The sequence below is a fragment of the Muntiacus reevesi genome, chromosome 6 (genome assembly GCF_963930625.1).
Source record: "Muntiacus reevesi chromosome 6, mMunRee1.1, whole genome shotgun sequence".
NCBI classification, from domain to species: Eukaryota; Metazoa; Chordata; class Mammalia; order Artiodactyla; family Cervidae; genus Muntiacus; species Muntiacus reevesi.
Window position 1 is genome coordinate 44937729 of NC_089254.1, and position 17225 is coordinate 44954953.

A 17225-nucleotide genomic window follows, 5' to 3' on the forward strand; every position below is an offset into this window, starting at 1 on the left:
TTCATATAATCAGTTTTGTTTAGTTGTCCCATATGTATTTACTACTTCTATTGCTCTTCATTCTTTTATCTCCTAGAATTTTCTTTAGTGAGGGTATGCTAGTGGCAGTATTTCAGTGGTAGGTGATCTGAAAATGTCTTTATTTTTATTCTTGAAAAAATATTTTTTTATGGGAGTAGGGTTCCAGGTTGGCAATTATTTCCTTTTAGGTCAGTGTGTTGTGTCTTGGCTTCCACTGCTCAGAGTCCAGTTGTTGGTCTCTGTCCTTAGAATGCATTTTTTTTTTTTTTATTTTTGGCCACGTAGCTTGGTTTGCCGGGGTCTTAGTTCCCTGACCAGGGATTCAACCTGGGCCCTTGGCAGAGGGAGCACAGAGTTGTAACCACTGGATCGCCGGGGAATTCCCACAATTTTTTTTCTCTGGCTGATTTTTTTTTTTTTTTTTTTTGCTTTTTAAGACACTTTCTGTGCTATTTGCAACTTCACTATAACATGTCTCTTTGTGGTTTTTTAAAGTTTGTCTTGCCTGGGATTCATTGAGCTTCTTTAACTTTTCACTTGTTGCTTCTTATTAGTTCAGGTAAATCCTGAACCCTAATTTCTTGAAATATAGCTTCTACCCCATTTTTTTTTCTTGTTTTATAGCTCTGATTAGACATGTTAGGTCCTTTCCCTCTTTCATGTTGCTTCTTTCTGATTTTGTCCATTTGTTTTGTGTTGCATTCTGAATAATTCTGTCTTTCTTCTGTCTTCCCTTTGGTTCCCTCTGCGGCTGTCTAATTTGATAATTTTAGGTTCTGTGTTTTTTATTTAAACAAATTCTGTTAATCTCTTTTTCACATTTGTCATTAAAAAAACTTTACTATTCCATGCAGGTATTTTCAAGCAATTTCATTAAAGAAAACATGCATGTTTTATAATAGCCCGTAATTTCCATATCTAAAACTTCCGGATTCTTTTTCTGTCACTGTCATTCATGGTGTCTTGTTTCCTTGTGTGATTTCTTTGTGCGTAGCTCATTTTCCTTAGAACAGTATTTTGGGAATTCTTTAAGGCTTAGGATGAAATTGGATCCTTTCAGAAGAGAATTTGCATTGTCAGGCATTTAGAGAATTCTACCAGTCCAATTTAATCTAAATTTACAGCTTGAAGTTTCTGTAACACGTAGGGGTATGAATTTGGATTGCAACTAGGTGCATGGGCTAGCTTGCAGTGACACCTTCTTAGAGGTTTTTTTAAACTCGGTCTGCCTAGAGCTAAAGCAGTTTTTCTTGCAGGGCCCTCTTGGTGTGGGGGTTGGTTTACTGCTAGTTCATCATCCTGAAGTAGCTCTTTGCTTTGTAGAATGTCTTTGATTTCTATTCACATTTCCTGTCAGGTCCTACAAACTGAAGCTCACAGTCCACAGGCTTGATAGATACCCAAGGACAAAGGTACCTTCAGGGCTTGACTCTCTATTCCGGGTCTCCTTTTCACTTGGATTTTGACCTAGTAATTTCTTATTTGTCCTGTTAGTTCAATACCAGAAAAAAAAAAAAAAAGTTACCTGTTCATTTTTGTTGTTTTCAGTGGGACAGTGGTCAGAATTACCTAGTCTGTTTACATTTCTGGAAACAGAATCGTCTAGTTATAAAAATACCGAGAGCATTTGTCAAAATTTTGGTGTCGTTGGTTTACACAGAAAATTGTTTATCCCTCTGTAAAAAAGGCATTTAAAATAGCCACCAATTTTGGGATCTGCATCAATGAAGTCTGTAGAACCATTGAGAGCTGAATTAAAATTGTATTTAATTACTCTGCCTTGTTCTAAGAACAATTTACAGTGATTAAAATCTTAAAATTTTTAAGAGTACCACTAGAAGCTCAAATAAAGAAGGAAAAGCATTTGGTAGAGTGCACCCTTAATCTCTGCCCTGCAGTTACAGGCAGCCTCATTTTATTGCACTTGCTTTATTATTATTATTCTTTCTTTTTTTTTTTTTTTTTTAACAAATTAAAGGTTTGTGGCAACTCTGCATGGTTAATGATGCTTAGAATTTATTAAAAATAAAATATTTTAAAATTAAGGTATGTACATTGTCTTTTTAGACATGCTTTTGCATACTTAATTGATGATAGTATAGTGTGAACCTAACTTTTACAGGTACTGGGAAAGTCAAAACTTCATGTGACTCACTTTATCGTGATGTTTATTTTGAAGTGGTCTAGGATGGAGAAGGCAATGGCACCCCACTCCAGTACTCTTGCCTGGAAAATCCCATGGATGGAGGAGCCTGGTGGGCTGCAGTCCATGGCGCTGCTAAGAATCGATGACTGAGCGACTTCACTTTTCACTTTCATGCACTGGAGAAGGAAATGGCAACCCACTGGTGTTCTTGCCTGGCGAATCCCAGGGACGGTGGAGCCTGGTGGGCTGCCGTCTATGGGGTTGCACAGAGTCAGACACGACCGAAGTGACTTAGCAGCAGCAGGACAGAACCTGCAGTGTCTTTGAGGTCTGCTTGTAACTAGGAGTCAGTGTGGAGTGTGTGTAGCAACCCCCTTTTAAGTTATATGTAGACAGTTTTATTTGCAAATAGGAGTTTATCTCTGAAGAAGGTCCATAGCTCAGAGTACATTCTCAGGGGTCCAAGATCCAAGGAAGGTTATAAACTACTTAAGTACATACAAGGAAATCTTAGGCCAATAATTTATCCTCTTTACATGTTAAGTTTTTTTTTCCCATTTATTTTTATTAGTTGGAGGCTAATTGCAATATTGTAGTGGTTTTTGCCATACATTGACATGAATCAGCCATGGATTTACATGTATTCCCCATCCCAGTCCCCCCTCCCACCTCCCTCTCCACCCGATCCCTCTGGGTCTTCCCAGGGCACCAGCCCCGAGCACTTGTCTCATGCATCCAACCTGGGCTGGTGATCTGTTTCACCCTTGATAGTATACTTGTTTCAATGCTGTTCTCTCAGAACATCCCACCCTCGCCTTCTCCCACAGAGTCCAAAAGTCTGTTCTGTACATCTGTGTCTCTTTTTCTGTTTTGCATATAGGGTTATCGTTACCATCTTTCTAAATTCCATATATATGTGTTAGTATACTGTATTGGTCTTTATCTTTCTGGCTTACTTCACTCTGTATAATGGGCTCCAGTTTCATCCATTTCATTAGAACTAATTCAAATGAATTCTTTTTGATGGCTGAGTAATATTCCATGGTGTATATGTACCACAGCTTCCTTATCCATTCATCTGCTGATGGGCATCTAGGTTGCTTCCATGTCCTGGCTATTACAAACAGTGCTGCAATGAACATTGGGGTGCACGTGTCTCTTTCAGATCTGGTTTCCTCGGTGTGTATGCCCAGTAGTGGTATTGCTGGGTCATATGGCCGTTCTATTTCCAGTTTTTTAAGGAATCTCCACACTGTTCTCCATAGTGGCTGTACTAGTTTGCATTCCCACCAACAGTTTAAGAGGGTTCCCTTTTCTCCACACCCTCTCCAGCATTTATTGCTCGTAGACTTTTGGATAGCAGCCATCCTGACTGGCGTGTATGATGGTTTTGATTTGCATTTCTCTGATAATGAGTGATGTTGAGCATCATTTCATGTGTTTGTTAGCCATCTGTATGTCTTCTTTGGAGAAATGTCTGTTTAGTTCTTTGGCCCATTTTTTGATTGGGTCATTTATTTTTCTGGAATGGAGCTGCAGGAGTTGCTTGTATATTTTTGAGATTAATCCTTTGTTGCTTCGTTTGCTATTATTTTCTCCCAATCTGAGGGCTGTCTTTTCACCTTGCTTATAGTTTCCTTTGTAGTGCAAAAGCTTTTAAGTTTCATTAGGTCCCATGTGTTTAATTTTGCTTTTATTTCCAATATTCTGGGAGGTGGGTCATAGAGGATCTTGCTGTGATTTATGTCGGAGAGTGTTTTGCCTATGTTCTCCTCTAGGAGTTTTATAGTTTCTGGTCTTACATTTAGGTCTTTAATCCATTTTGAGTTTATTTTTGTGTATGGTGTTAGAAAGTGTTCTAGTTTCATTCTTTTACAAGTGGTTGACCAGTTTTCCCAGCACCACTTGTTAAAGAGGTTGTCTTTTTTCCATTGTATATTCTTGCCTCCTTTGTCGAAGATAAGGTGTCCATAGGTTTCTGGATTTATCTCTGGGCTTTCTATTCTGTTCCATTGATCTATATTTCTGTCTTTGTGCCAGTACCATACTGTCTTGATGACTGTGGCTTTGTAGGATGGTTTGAAGTCAGGCAGGTTGATTCCTCCAGTTCCCTTTTTCTTTCTCAAGATTACTTTGGCTATTCGAGGTTTTTTGTATTTCCATACAAATTGTGAAATTATTTGTTCTAGTTCTGTGAAAGATACCATTGGTAACTTGATAGGGATTGCACTGAATCTATAGATTGCTTTGGGTAGTATAGTCAATTTAGCCTCTTTACATGTTAAGTTTTTTAACCCATACTTTGATAAAACATTTACTTCATGGATTTACTGTTAAGGATTTTCCAAAAAAGACATTAATATATGAGCATACTTTGAAAAAGTTATCCATCTTAAGAGTTGTTTTAGAAATGTACTCAGTATCTATGGAAGCCAGAGGGAGGGCACACAAGCATGGAGTGAGAATGGCAGATGACAGAATCGTTGCCTGATTCTTGGGGGGCATTATCACCTAGCACCTAAAACGAGTAAGCCAGAGGCAGCATAAGCAAGGAGAGAAGTAGGGAAACGGTGTGGTATGTGGCAACACTGAAAAGGTAAATGTGTCAAGAGCCCCAGAGAGAGAAGGAACCCAAGGTGTTACAACATACAAGATGAAGCAGTTTCAAGGAATGAATTATTAACAGTGGCAAATATGAGAGAGATCCCCTGATAAGATAACTAAACATATTTGACAATCAAGAGGCCTCTGTTTTATTTAATGAGGGATGGGAACCAGATGGGAGATGAACAGGAAGTGAGGCGGTAAATGGAGAGGAAATGTACACACAGTCTGGATGTGAATGGGAGAGGGAGACAGGTGGTGCTGTTATTAAGGGAGTTCCTTTTTTTCTGAAAGGATGGGAGAAATAGGAACATGTTTCTTTATTGGCTGAGGAGAAAGGAATAGAAAGGGAGAGGTTGAAGAGAAGCGTTTTTTTCCCCCAGGCTAAGAGATCTGGTAGAAATCTTCAGGCTATTCAGGAAGACCTAAATGAATTAAACTTGAAGTCAGTCCCTCGGGACAGCACCTCAGTACAATAGCTGATCCATGTGGGTAAAAACTACGGAACATCTTCTCTAGTTTAACTCAAAGAAGTAACAGCTCAGAAGGCAATTACAGAATTAAAAAAAAAAAAGTAAGTCAGGATAACGGTCGTGGTGGTGGTTTAGTCGCTAAGTCGTGTCTGACTCTTGCGACCCTACGGACTGTAGCCTGCCAGGCTGCTGTGTCCATGGGATTCTCCAGGCAAGAATACTGGAATGGGTTGCCATTTCCTTCTCCTGGGGATCTTCCCAACCCAGGAATCGAACCCCAGTCTCTTGCACTGCAGATTTCTTTACCAACTGAGCTATGAGAGAAGCCCTCAGGATAACAGTATGTTTAATTATATTTTGTTGTCAACTAAAGATGCTTTTTTTTCCTGGGGTGAACATGTATCAGTGTAAACCAAAATTATATTTTTCTGCAGAGATTATGCTATAAACTGGTAGAAAAGTCAATTGGCAGCTTACTCTACTCACCAAGAGAGCATGAGCCCTGAAGAGTGGTAAAAGCCTCAGGTCTCTTGTTAATATACCCATTAAGTCACCAAAAATTCTATATACCAGTGAGGTGAGGGGTCAACCAGCCCATGTGAGAGGATGCAAGGAAAATTCCTAATTACCAAGGACTCATTTTCATGTTAGTTTAAAATTTAAAATTTTGGTAAAGTTGTTAATTCAAATGATTCTAAAATTCCATTCAAGAATGTATTTCTCATTGCTGAAGAACATATAAGTATTTTAATACAATTTAATGGAATGAAGAACTGTGAACCAATTAAGATGGAGTTGTCTCTGGGGGAAACAAATTAGAGAAACTTCTGAATAAAATAAAAAATGAGGTGGGAAGAACCTGAATAAGAGGTGACTGATTTTAACTGGTGTGGAATGCTTCAGATGGTTTCTTTAAAATTGTAAATTTTAAAACATTAAAAACAACAAAAATTCAAGAAATGTATTTAAAGGTTGGAACACTTGGGACTAGTGGCAGTGAAAGGGATGTTGTGGCAAGCTACTAAAACCAAGAAATTAAAAATCTAGATTATTTCTTCCTTCTGTCCATTCACTAACTCAAATATTGCTTGAGCACCTGGTAAATGACATTGACTCTGGCAACACACAGAGCACTTCTTAATCAATTTTTCACTTGTCCACACCTGTCTGAGCCCTTCCAAGAGGCTGGGCTCCTCCTCTTGCAGGTTTGCCTGGGTCAGTGGTCTCTACTGCCTGACCCTTTGAGGTTCACACCCCTCCTTGTTGCTGCCTCCTGCTGACCTCCTGGCCCCTTCCCTTTGTTCTGTGAACAAGTTGGCACCTGACTTAGTTTTCTTCTCCACTACAACTCTGGATAATTATAATGTCCACCCATCGAACCCATTTATCTCTAGGTTTTGTGACCTTGCTTTTGTCTCCAGTAATCTTTCTCTCACTTAGCCACTGCAAGGCCATTCCTTAGACTGTACACACCATAAACTTGCTCCTCAGATCAGGCGAGGGTTTTTTGTCCTTCCCGACTTGCTTAACAACTCCCAGTAGATCAGAGCTGCCATCAGACTCTGCTGTCTTCACGACACTGTATGTTGCCTTCACATCCTTAACCTATTCCATTTAGATACCACAGGCTTATTTTTCAACAAGTCAATTTTAGTAATTATTCAATTATTGTCCTTTGTTCTATTAGACTTACCCAGAAAAATCCCACATCTCTCTATTTTCTCTCTCTGTACCTAGGCATCAGGGTGTTACTAAGGAGAGGAACAAAAGTAAAACCACAAGCGGCAGATTTCACTGTAAGTTGTCACCATTCTATAGTTCTCTGGTACCTCTGGCCACTTGACTCTCCATAAGAATTGTTTTAAAACATCCATTTTAATCTGCTCTGGTCTCAAATTTCAGAGAAAACCAAAGCCTGCATACAGCCTGGCTTCTCCTTTATCTTCTAGATTACAAACACTCGTAGACATCTAGTCAATCCTTTCACCTGTGCTTTGGACTCCATGGTCCTCCACCTTTTTTGGAACCCAATACCATACTGATCTCTTTACCTCTCTGGTCTTCAACTTTTCCTGCTTTCCCACATCCTTCTCAGAGATAAAGTAGTAGCTACAAAGGGAAAGGAAGACATGCTGTTGCTTCATTTGCTCCTCCTCTATACATCCAGCACTCAGGAGTTGTGTAAGGTAGCTTCCTTCTGACCTCTACCTCCTCTACTACTGGGAGAGAATGTCTCTAAGCTGCCTATTGCTACCAGGAGGTCAAATCCAATAGCTGCTTTCACATCCCTCACTGAACGTGATCTCTCAGTAGTACTGAACACTTGTGCAGGAAAATGCCCCTCCCCTGGGCTTTCATGACTTTCTCTTCCTGGCTTTAACCTCTTTAGCTACTGCTTGTCAGTCTCCTTTGCTGGCTTATCTGCCACTTAACTATTGAGAATACTTATGCTTTTGCCCTAAGCCCTCTTTTCTTTATAGTGGAGATTCATGCATTTTTGTTTTAAGGGCCATATAATAAATTATTTTAGGTTTTGCAGGGCATAAAGTCTGTCACAACTAATCAACTCTGCCATTGTGGCATGAAAACAGCCATGAACAATAATTAATTGATGTAGTTGTGTTCCAATAAAACTTTATTTAGAAAACAGATGGTGGGCTGGATTTGGCCTATAGCCTCTGGTTTGTTTTTGCCATACTCTACACTCTGCCTAGAGACATATCCGCTTATGTCTCCATTGACCATCTATACATCACATTCATGTCCAAATCTGTCTCTCCAACTACCTAAAACCCACATTTAAATGTCTGAGCAGGCATCTCAAATCTTATCTGATGAATTGTGCTCTTTGGTCCCCAATCTGATCTCCCTCCAGTGTCTTTACTAAAAGGCACTACCATATGCTACACAAGGTTGGAAGAATCAACCTAGAAATTTCTCCCTCTTTCATTCTCTTAATTCTTTGAACTGGAAGAATAACTAAAAAAGATAACTCTGGAAATGCCATTATTTGAAGCACACAGTCAAATTTAACATTTCACTAATAGAGCTAAACTTTATTTCCATGTTTATTACATGTTTATCTTTGATGCTGAATACATATTAGATTGATTTAACATACAACTTGGGAGAAAAGCTGACATTCTCCACTGAATGGGTTAAAAAGGAATGTAAAACTACAAAATACTTGTTTAAGTTTGAATTCTAAATTATGGCAAACAGAACAATAATTACCTTGCCGTTTTCTCTTTCTAGTTTTCCAAGATGGATTTCCTTATAAAATTTTCATAACAATTTATTTCAAGAAAAGAAATAAGGGATAATCATTAAAACCATTTTAAGTATAGAGTACAAATAAAGAGTCTTAATGCAGAACTCCTATCTTCTATTTAAAATACAAATACTTCATGATATTATGAATTGAGGGGGATTAATTGCTAACTGCAAATCTAATGATTTAGAGCAAACTCATACATGCCATTTGCTTTTGTCTGAAAGATTAGGCTGATTTATGGGTGACACAATAGAGCTCTACTTGGTATCCATGTTAGCCAGTTGCTTCTCAGAATGGAGATGGCCAAAATACTAAGTGCTTACGTGATGGAGATTTGGGATTAATCAATTCCAAGTGGTTGAAAACTAACACAATTAATCATTCCATCCCCCCAATCATTGACCATGTACAAATGTACAGAATTTAGCATTCAGTGAAAAGTACTAAAATAAAACCCCTCTAGATACTCTGCAATTGCTGAAATTCAATGTACAAAGACTGTCTATAGTGTAATTACAATGTTTAATAAAATCAAAATTATGAGTGGTTATCAAAGTTGTTATTGGTAAGTTTCCTTCCCTTTGCTATAAGCCCCTTAGCACAATTTATCAAGAACGATGTGTTTTTCTTACTATTACTCTTCACTTGGATACATTTAAAAAAACAGTAATCACTTTAAAGTTACTTCCTACCAGGGATGGGATTACAGGGTGAAAACTTTTCCTAGGAGTGTGGCTGATGCCTACTGTCCTCATTAGACAAATGGTTAGAATCATCTCTAAAACCCATCTTCTTTTAAATAATGCTTATAAAAGATGCTTAATAAAGATAACTCATCTCTAATTAGATTACTCTAGTGATAAAATACCTTCTCATGTAACTGTTTAGGACAAATAATATATGGCTTTTCAATTTGTAAAATTTTACTTTAACGTCGTATTGTTAAAGCTTTTCTAAATAGTCTTCTAATATCAGACTCTTAAATGAAAAAAGAGAAGACAAAAAAGAAAAACTCTACATATCAAGGCACACTCTTTTTCTTACAACAGGGGTTAACATACTTTTCTATAAAGGGCCGGATAATAAACATTTCAGGCTTTGTGGGTTGTAAGATCACTATTGCAATGATTCAACTTCTACTGTTGTTGAGAGAAAGCAGTCATAGACAATATGTATTCACAAAAAAATAGTCTGAATTTGGCCTGCTAGTCACAGCCTTATAACAGAAAGGAATCTACAAAACCCTGGTCTCTAGTCAGGTGTGATGACTGACTCAGAATCGAGCAGTTTAATCACTCTAGAACATGTCAATGTTGAACACTTCGAATTCAGCCAAATTACCACTGTGGGTTCAGATTCTTCTTTTCAAACTCATGTCATCTTATTTTTCCTTTGGGATAATTTATCTTCATTTAAGTAAGTACTTGCTTGAGCATTATTTATTGAGGGATTCAGTTTAAAATTAGTAAGTGATGTCCATAAAATTGAATATCTGATTTAATTTTTGAAAAACTTAATGAAAAATATAACAATCAAAACATCTAAAATAAGTACACTCACTACCCATTCCACTAATTCATTTCAGTCATAGCAACTATAGAATAGGAAAAATAAATTCAGAAGTGTAATTACTTTAAAATAACTACTTCCGTATTTGTCAATATTTTACATTTATGTATATATTCTATAGTGTAAGCAGAAATTCTCTCTAAAAATCACGTTAAAATCTTGAGGTGCAGAGCCACAGGCAATATCTGACATATAAAACTGCAGTACAGGCCTGTCAATTTGGCATTTCACTGGTACAATACAATGACCAACTTGTATAATCACTGTACAGTGCCTAGACATTCCAGTAAGAACCATTATTTTCTTTAATGTAGAGTGATTAATACATAGTCTACAAGGGGCAGTGAGGTTTAGTAATTCTGTTGGGTATGTCCTGACATAATTTCAAATTGTACAATAACACAAACAACTTTGTTAAGGCCATGTTTTATTTGCTGATTAATGGACAAAAGGCAATGTATTTTCAAGTATTTTCTTGAAAGTCTGTGCTCATAAAAATCATGAAAAGTTGGAAAGACTGTTAAATCACTGAAACTTTAAATATATCTTACACAATCTGTTTGTACAAAAATACAAGTTAAATATAAACATAAAGCAATCATGATAATTTTATGCAAATCTGTTTTTATGTGATCTTCAGTTATATATAAAAGTTTCTTGGTTGGTTGTGAAAAGATCAATACCAGATTGAATTACTATCTATTGGCAAAGGGCCCTAAAAAGCTTACTTTAGCAATTATCTTTTACATGGTTAAGAGCATTTCCTAATTTAAGATCACCTAAACACTGGAAAAAAGAAAAAATGAAAAGGGCAGTATGTCCATAAACCAACAAATAATTTGGCTGTAATGTATCATAAAACACAACCCCCACACATCTGTACAATAAACATTATGTATTACATACTCACACACACAGGGGTACACGTGTGTGCATGCACGTAAACACACACACACGCATACGCAGGCACACACATACACACCCAGTCATAAAACAAATCCTAATGAGGTGCTGCTTCCAGTTCGATATTCAGCTGTGCATTTTTTCTTACTTCATCAAAAGAATAGCTTTTTGTCACCTTCCCATTCTTGAAGACAGTGTGAAGAAGATCCTGCACAAATATAACAATATTGAAATTTAATGGTTATATTAGGCTGTCAAACAAAATGTTTCAGTAGTGATTAGATAGGTTAGACTGAATAGTCAAATACAGAGATGCTGATAATGTTCAAATTATGAAATGATTTTATATACAAAGGATGCTCACAGAGCAGGCAGAGGAGGCAAGACCCGGATCTAAAATGGAATGTAGACATGTTTAACTTTCTGAAAAGGAATGATTCAAGTATTACATTCTTAAAACAGTCTTCCTTAACGGCAAAACAAATCTAGTAGATGCTTACTGCTTTGGCTGCCCAGAAGCGCTATGGCTGTCGCTGATAATCATGACGGACAGATCAGCAAGGAAAGCCTGCCAGACCGTCCCTGTTCCTAAGCCAAGACTCAACACCAATTAAACTTATCAACCTGGAATTTACTAAACTTACTAATCAGAAGTTTTTGCCTTAAACAAACAAAAGTCAACCCTAAAAACAAGAAACTAAACCCAAACAGAAATATTAGTAGATATTGATTTCTTGATTAACACAAAGTCACTGATTTTAAAGACTGTGTGTATTCCAGAAGTCACTGACAATATGCAATCCATTTGATTTACGCAAGAATAACAAAGACAAATTAAGAGAATTAGGACTAAATTCCCTTTGGGTCTGGCAAAGCATTCCTGTCTTAGTAAGGAATTATCTGCCTCTAGTTTTTTCTTGAAAAATCCACAGAAGTAATCTACTGTGCCAGAGTTTCCCATCCCACCTGAAGGTGAGCATGTAACATTATCTAGTATTTTTGTCACTATGTTGTTTCCTTTTTATCCTTTTTCTATTGAAATATAGTTGATTTACAATATTAGTTTCAGGTATACAATGTAATGATTTACTATTTTAGATTATAAACATTTAAAATTGTTATGAAATATTGGCTATATTCCCTGTTCTGTACAGTATGTCTTTGCACCTCATTTATTTTGTACATGTAAATTTGTACCTCCTACCCCCTGCCTCACCCCTCCCTGCTTCCCTTTCCCCACAATCACTAATTTGTTGTCTGTATCTGTGACACTGCTTCTGTTTCATTATATTCATTTATTTTTTAGATTCCATATACAACTAATAACATTCAGTATTTGTCTTTCTCTGACTTATTTCACATAGCATGATACCCTCCAGGTCCGTCGATGTTTCAAGTGACAAAATTTCACTTTTAACGGCTGAGTAATATTTCATTGTGTGTGTGCACATGCCACATTTTCTTTACCCATTCATTTGTTGATGGACACTTAGGTTGCTTCCATATTTTGGATTATTGTAAATAATGGTGCGATTATTTCATGTGTGGGTTTATTATTTCAAGCACGTTTCAAATAAGTGTTTTCATTTTCTTTGGATATATACCCAGAAATGGAATTGCTAAATCATATCATAGTTCTATTTTTAGTTTTTGGAGGACTCTCCATAGTGGCTGTATCTGTTAAATTCCCACCAACAGTGTATGAGGGTTCTCTTTTCTCCAAATCCTTTCCAACAGTTGTTATTTGTAGACTTTTGGATGACAGCTGGTATTCTGACAGGTGTGAGGGGATACCTTTTTGTGGTTCTGGTGTGCATTTCTCTAACAGTCAGCAATGCTGAGCACCTTTTCACATGGTTGGTAGCCATCTGTATAACTTCTCTGGAAAAAATGTCTATTCAGTTCTTCTGCCCATTTTTTGACTGCTTTTTTATATTAAGTTATATGAGCTCCTTGGGTGTTTTGGATATTGTTGGTCATATTTGCAAATACTTTCCCATTCTGTAGGTTGTCTTTTTGTTTTGCTGTACAAAAGCTTTTGATTAGATTGCATTTGTATATTTTTGCTTTTATTTATTTTGCCTTGGGAGACTGATCTAAGAAAACATTTCTATGATTTACATTGAGGAGTGTTTTACATGTTCTTTTCTAGGAGTTTCATGGAATCATGTCTTACATTTAGGTTCATTACTGCTTTTGACATATTTTACATCTCATTTTGTGTATCATTGAACTGCTTATTGCAGATGTAGATGATTTTACTGTCTTTTAAACTTCCTCAGTAAACACAGTTGATTTGCTACCTTTAATATACATTTGCCATTACTGACAAGGTTTTTCCTTTTGTAATTATTATGTTTCTAGTTAGAGCATTTTTCTCCCCTACTTAGAAGTTCAGCTCACCTTTTGATCTCTTCATCAAATCTAAATGAAAGTCTTATCAGGTAGAATATTCTTGGTTGCAGGTTTTACTCTGTCTTGGTTGTAGGTTTTACCTACTCTGTAGGTTTTACTCAGGTATTTACTCTGACAGAGTAAATACATTGTACCATCCATCTCACCAGCAGAATTTCTGCTGAAAAGTCAGATTACAACCTTATGACAGTTCCCATGTATGTAAGTTGTTCCTTTTCCCACACTGCTTTTAATATTCTCTTTAATTTTTGCCATTTTAATTACCGTGTGTCTTGGCGTGGTCCTCTTTGAATGTGATTCTTTTGGGGCTCTCTGGAATGCAAGGCCCCCCAGGTTGGAGAGGCTGAGGTGGGGCTCAGACCCCTTGTTTCTTTGGAAGAACCTCTGTATTATTCTCCTATGGGTTGCCCACTTGGGGATACGGGTCTTGACTATATGGTGATTCTGCCCCTCTTGTCTTGTCATAGTTCCTTCTTTAGGCTTTAGTTGTAGATCTTTCCTGGTAGATTCTGCTCTTTCTCATCAATATTTTTTCTGTAAATAGTTATAATTTTGGCATGCCCATAAGAGGAGTTGAGTTCATGGTCTTCCTACTCCACCATCTTGAAACAATCTTACCTATCCCTGTGTTGTTTCCAATCACACTGCTCTAGCTGTGGCATTTTCTTTATATTTAAATTTTCAAAGTTAAATTCATAATCTATTGAGGAAGGGTGGTTCCTATTAAATCAAAATGTCTAGATGATTATAAATGGCTTACTGACTCAAACGTTCTAGAGTATCATCCACATACTATTAAAACCAATGCCTTGTTTTAGTCATAGTTATGACCATGTCTAAAGTAATTTTTGTCCATCTGGGGTAAACTAATACAGCAAAGTCTCGGTAGTAGAAGAGTTAAATGAAGGCTGTGTAATAGGTTATATATAAACAAATCTAATTCTAAAAGTTTTAGGAACTTGTACATATTTCTCATTAAAGATAACAGAAAACTCTTACTGTAATAATTATGGCTTAAAATCTTAAAAGAATATAAAAGTAGCATAAGCAGAATATATGTAGTATAATATTCAAAAGTTAAAAAATATAATCAATTTTATTATATCATCAATAAAAATAAAATTTTTATAATTTTTATCAATTATGAGTAGTTCCCTTCTAAAAAGGAGTATTTTCTTGTTCAATCCAGTGGCTTACTAATAAAAACTAGAAGTTGAATATAAGTGTAATTTTCTAAGTCAATGAGCATGCAGACTAAGCATACTATGAATATTTCTAGCTTGGTTGACTTAAATCAGAAAACTTGGTTCATTTATTATAATCTGAGTCAAGCCTCACTGTTTTTATATTTTACACTATTAAGATGATATAATTTGCATTTTTAGCCCATAGATGTTTCGGTGAGAATTAAATGAGACTAAAGAAAACCATCTGAACTGGATTCTATTGTTTTGAAAAAATGGAATCATCTTTAACAACATCTTGGAATTTGGAAAGCCCTTCTTTTATCTACTAAAATTACCATGGTTTTACTGTAACATAAACAGCTATGAATAGTCTAAGACTAGCATCCTTTAAGTATTCCTAACCATTCCTGTTCAGAAATGATTCACTGCTAACTGGCAATAGGAGTAAGATCAAGTACACACACTTATTGAAGCTCATCAATCACTCTCTTCTGGTAACTATATGGAACAGCATTTTTTTTCTTATAAAATATTTCACTCAATATAAAGGTCTCATATTTATTATCTAGCCATTTCTTATTTTTCATCTTATTTTGGTAGGCTAGGTCAGCAGTTGTAAACATTTTACAATAAAACTCTTGTCCTCCAAGAAAAGAACTTTTCTGAAAATAATTTTAAACACAAAAGCCTCCTTTCTTAATTTGAAAAGTGAACTTATTACTGTTTAAAAAACAAAACAAACCCCAATCAGCATAGATACATACATGACCATATTCTTCAAGGTCTCCTTTTCCTTCCTCAAGTGTAACAAAATTTCCTGCTGGTGTCCTATGTAAAGATAATCGGCCCTTTTTGGACCTTTTGTTGGGATCAGCAACTGGATCCTTGAAGACGTTAATCTGGAATCCAAATTAAAGTTAGAGAAATAGAAGACTAATCATCAGAAATGTTCACTCAACTCACATTAAAAAAAGTATATATTAAATTTATATAAATTTAAAGGTACTTTGCAGGTATAACTAAGCCAATCTGCATCTAGCTCTTAAGAAATATAACTCTAGCCTGTTGTGGAGGAGAGAGCCCTCTGTCAGGAAAAAGGTATGAACCAAATCCAAGTCTTTGAAATCCTTTCTTACTAGTGCAGAATACTAACAACTCCATCTGTGGTCAGTCTCTGAGGTCAGCAATGTGACCCTTAAAGTACCCCTTTTCTATTATTCATTGCCCTTAAACTGATCCAAGTATAGCACATGCATGTTACTGAAAAATAAATCCGTGTCAACTCTATCATCTGTGGCAAGGGTAGCAGGATTTTACTACAGTAAAGGCTTGCCCACTTCATAACTTTTTCCCTTTTGTTACTTTTTATTCTATTAGTGATATCTTGTTACCATAAGAAGCAAAGACAACCTTGAGAACCTAGAGACCTAGAGCAGTGCTTTAGGATCAGAAAGGTAGAAGGCAACTGGAGAAGTGGGAGAAGCAAACCTAGAACTTGCCAAAGAATGATGGAGGTGAACTAAGGTAGGGAACCAACCCATCTGTCTTTAGGATCCCCTGCACACATCATCGAAAAAGCGAGAGAGTTCCAGAAAAATATCTACTTCTGCTTTATTGACTATGCCAAAGCCTTTGTGTGGATCACAACAAACTGTGGAAAATTCTTCAAGAGATGGGAATACCAGAACACCTGACCTGCCTCTTGAGAAACCTGTATGCAGCTCAAGAAGCAACAGTTAGAACTGGACATGGAACAACAGACTGGTTTCAAATTGGGAAAGGAGTAGGTCAAGGCTGCATACTGTCAGCCTGCTTATTTAACTTATATGCACAGTACATCATGAGAAATGCTGGGCTGGAGGAAGCATAAGCTGGAATCAAGACTGCTGGGAGAAATATCAATAACCTCAGATATGCAGATGACACCACCCTTATGGCAGAAAGTGAAGAGGAACTAAAGAGCCTCTTGATGAAAGTGAAAGAGGAGAGTGAAAAAGTTGGCTTAAAGCTCAACATTCAGAAAACTAAGATCATGGCATCTGGTCCCATCACTTCATGGCAAATAGATGGGGAAACACTGGAAACAGTGACAGACTTTATTTTTTTGGGCCCAAAATCACTGCAGATGGTGTCTGCAGCCATGAAATTAAAAGACACTTGCTCCCTGGAAGAAAAGTTATGACCAATCTAGACAGCATATTAAAAAGCAGACACATTACTTTGCCAACAAAGGTCTGTCTAGTCAAAGCTATGGTTTTTCCAGTAGTCATGTATGAATGTGAGTTGAACTATAAAGAAAGCTGAACACCGAAGAATTGATGCTTTTGAACTGTGGTGTTGGAGAAGACTCTTGAGAGTCCCTTGGACAGCATGGAGATGCAATCAGTCCATCCTAGAGGAAGTCAGTCCTGAATATTCATTGGAAGGACTGATGTTGAAGCTGAAATTCCAAAACTTTGGCCACCTGATGTGAAGAACTGATTCACTGGAAAAGACCCTGATGCTGGAAAGACTGAAGGCGGGGGAGAAGGGGACAAGAGAGGATGAGATGGCATCACCGATTCGATGGACATGAGTTTGAGTAAGCTCTGGGAGTTGGTGATGGACAGGGAAGCCTGGTGTACTGAAGAAGT

The 17225-nt window shown here is 36.9% G+C and overlaps 1 protein-coding gene across 1 annotated transcript in view; it reads right to left on the bottom strand.

Annotated features, from left to right (window-relative positions):
* Positions 1-8279: 8279 nt before the first annotated feature.
* The window catches only part of NAMPT (nicotinamide phosphoribosyltransferase), a 38225-nt gene continuing 29279 nt past the window's right edge, over positions 8280-17225 (bottom strand). Inside the window, exons 10-11 of the mRNA XM_065938655.1 lie at positions 15357-15491; positions 8280-11198 (exon numbers count right to left, since the gene is read on the bottom strand). Of these exons, the coding sequence (XP_065794727.1) occupies positions 11088-11198; positions 15357-15491 (246 nt within the window). The 3' untranslated portion in view covers positions 8280-11087. The remainder of the gene's footprint in view (positions 11199-15356; positions 15492-17225) is intronic.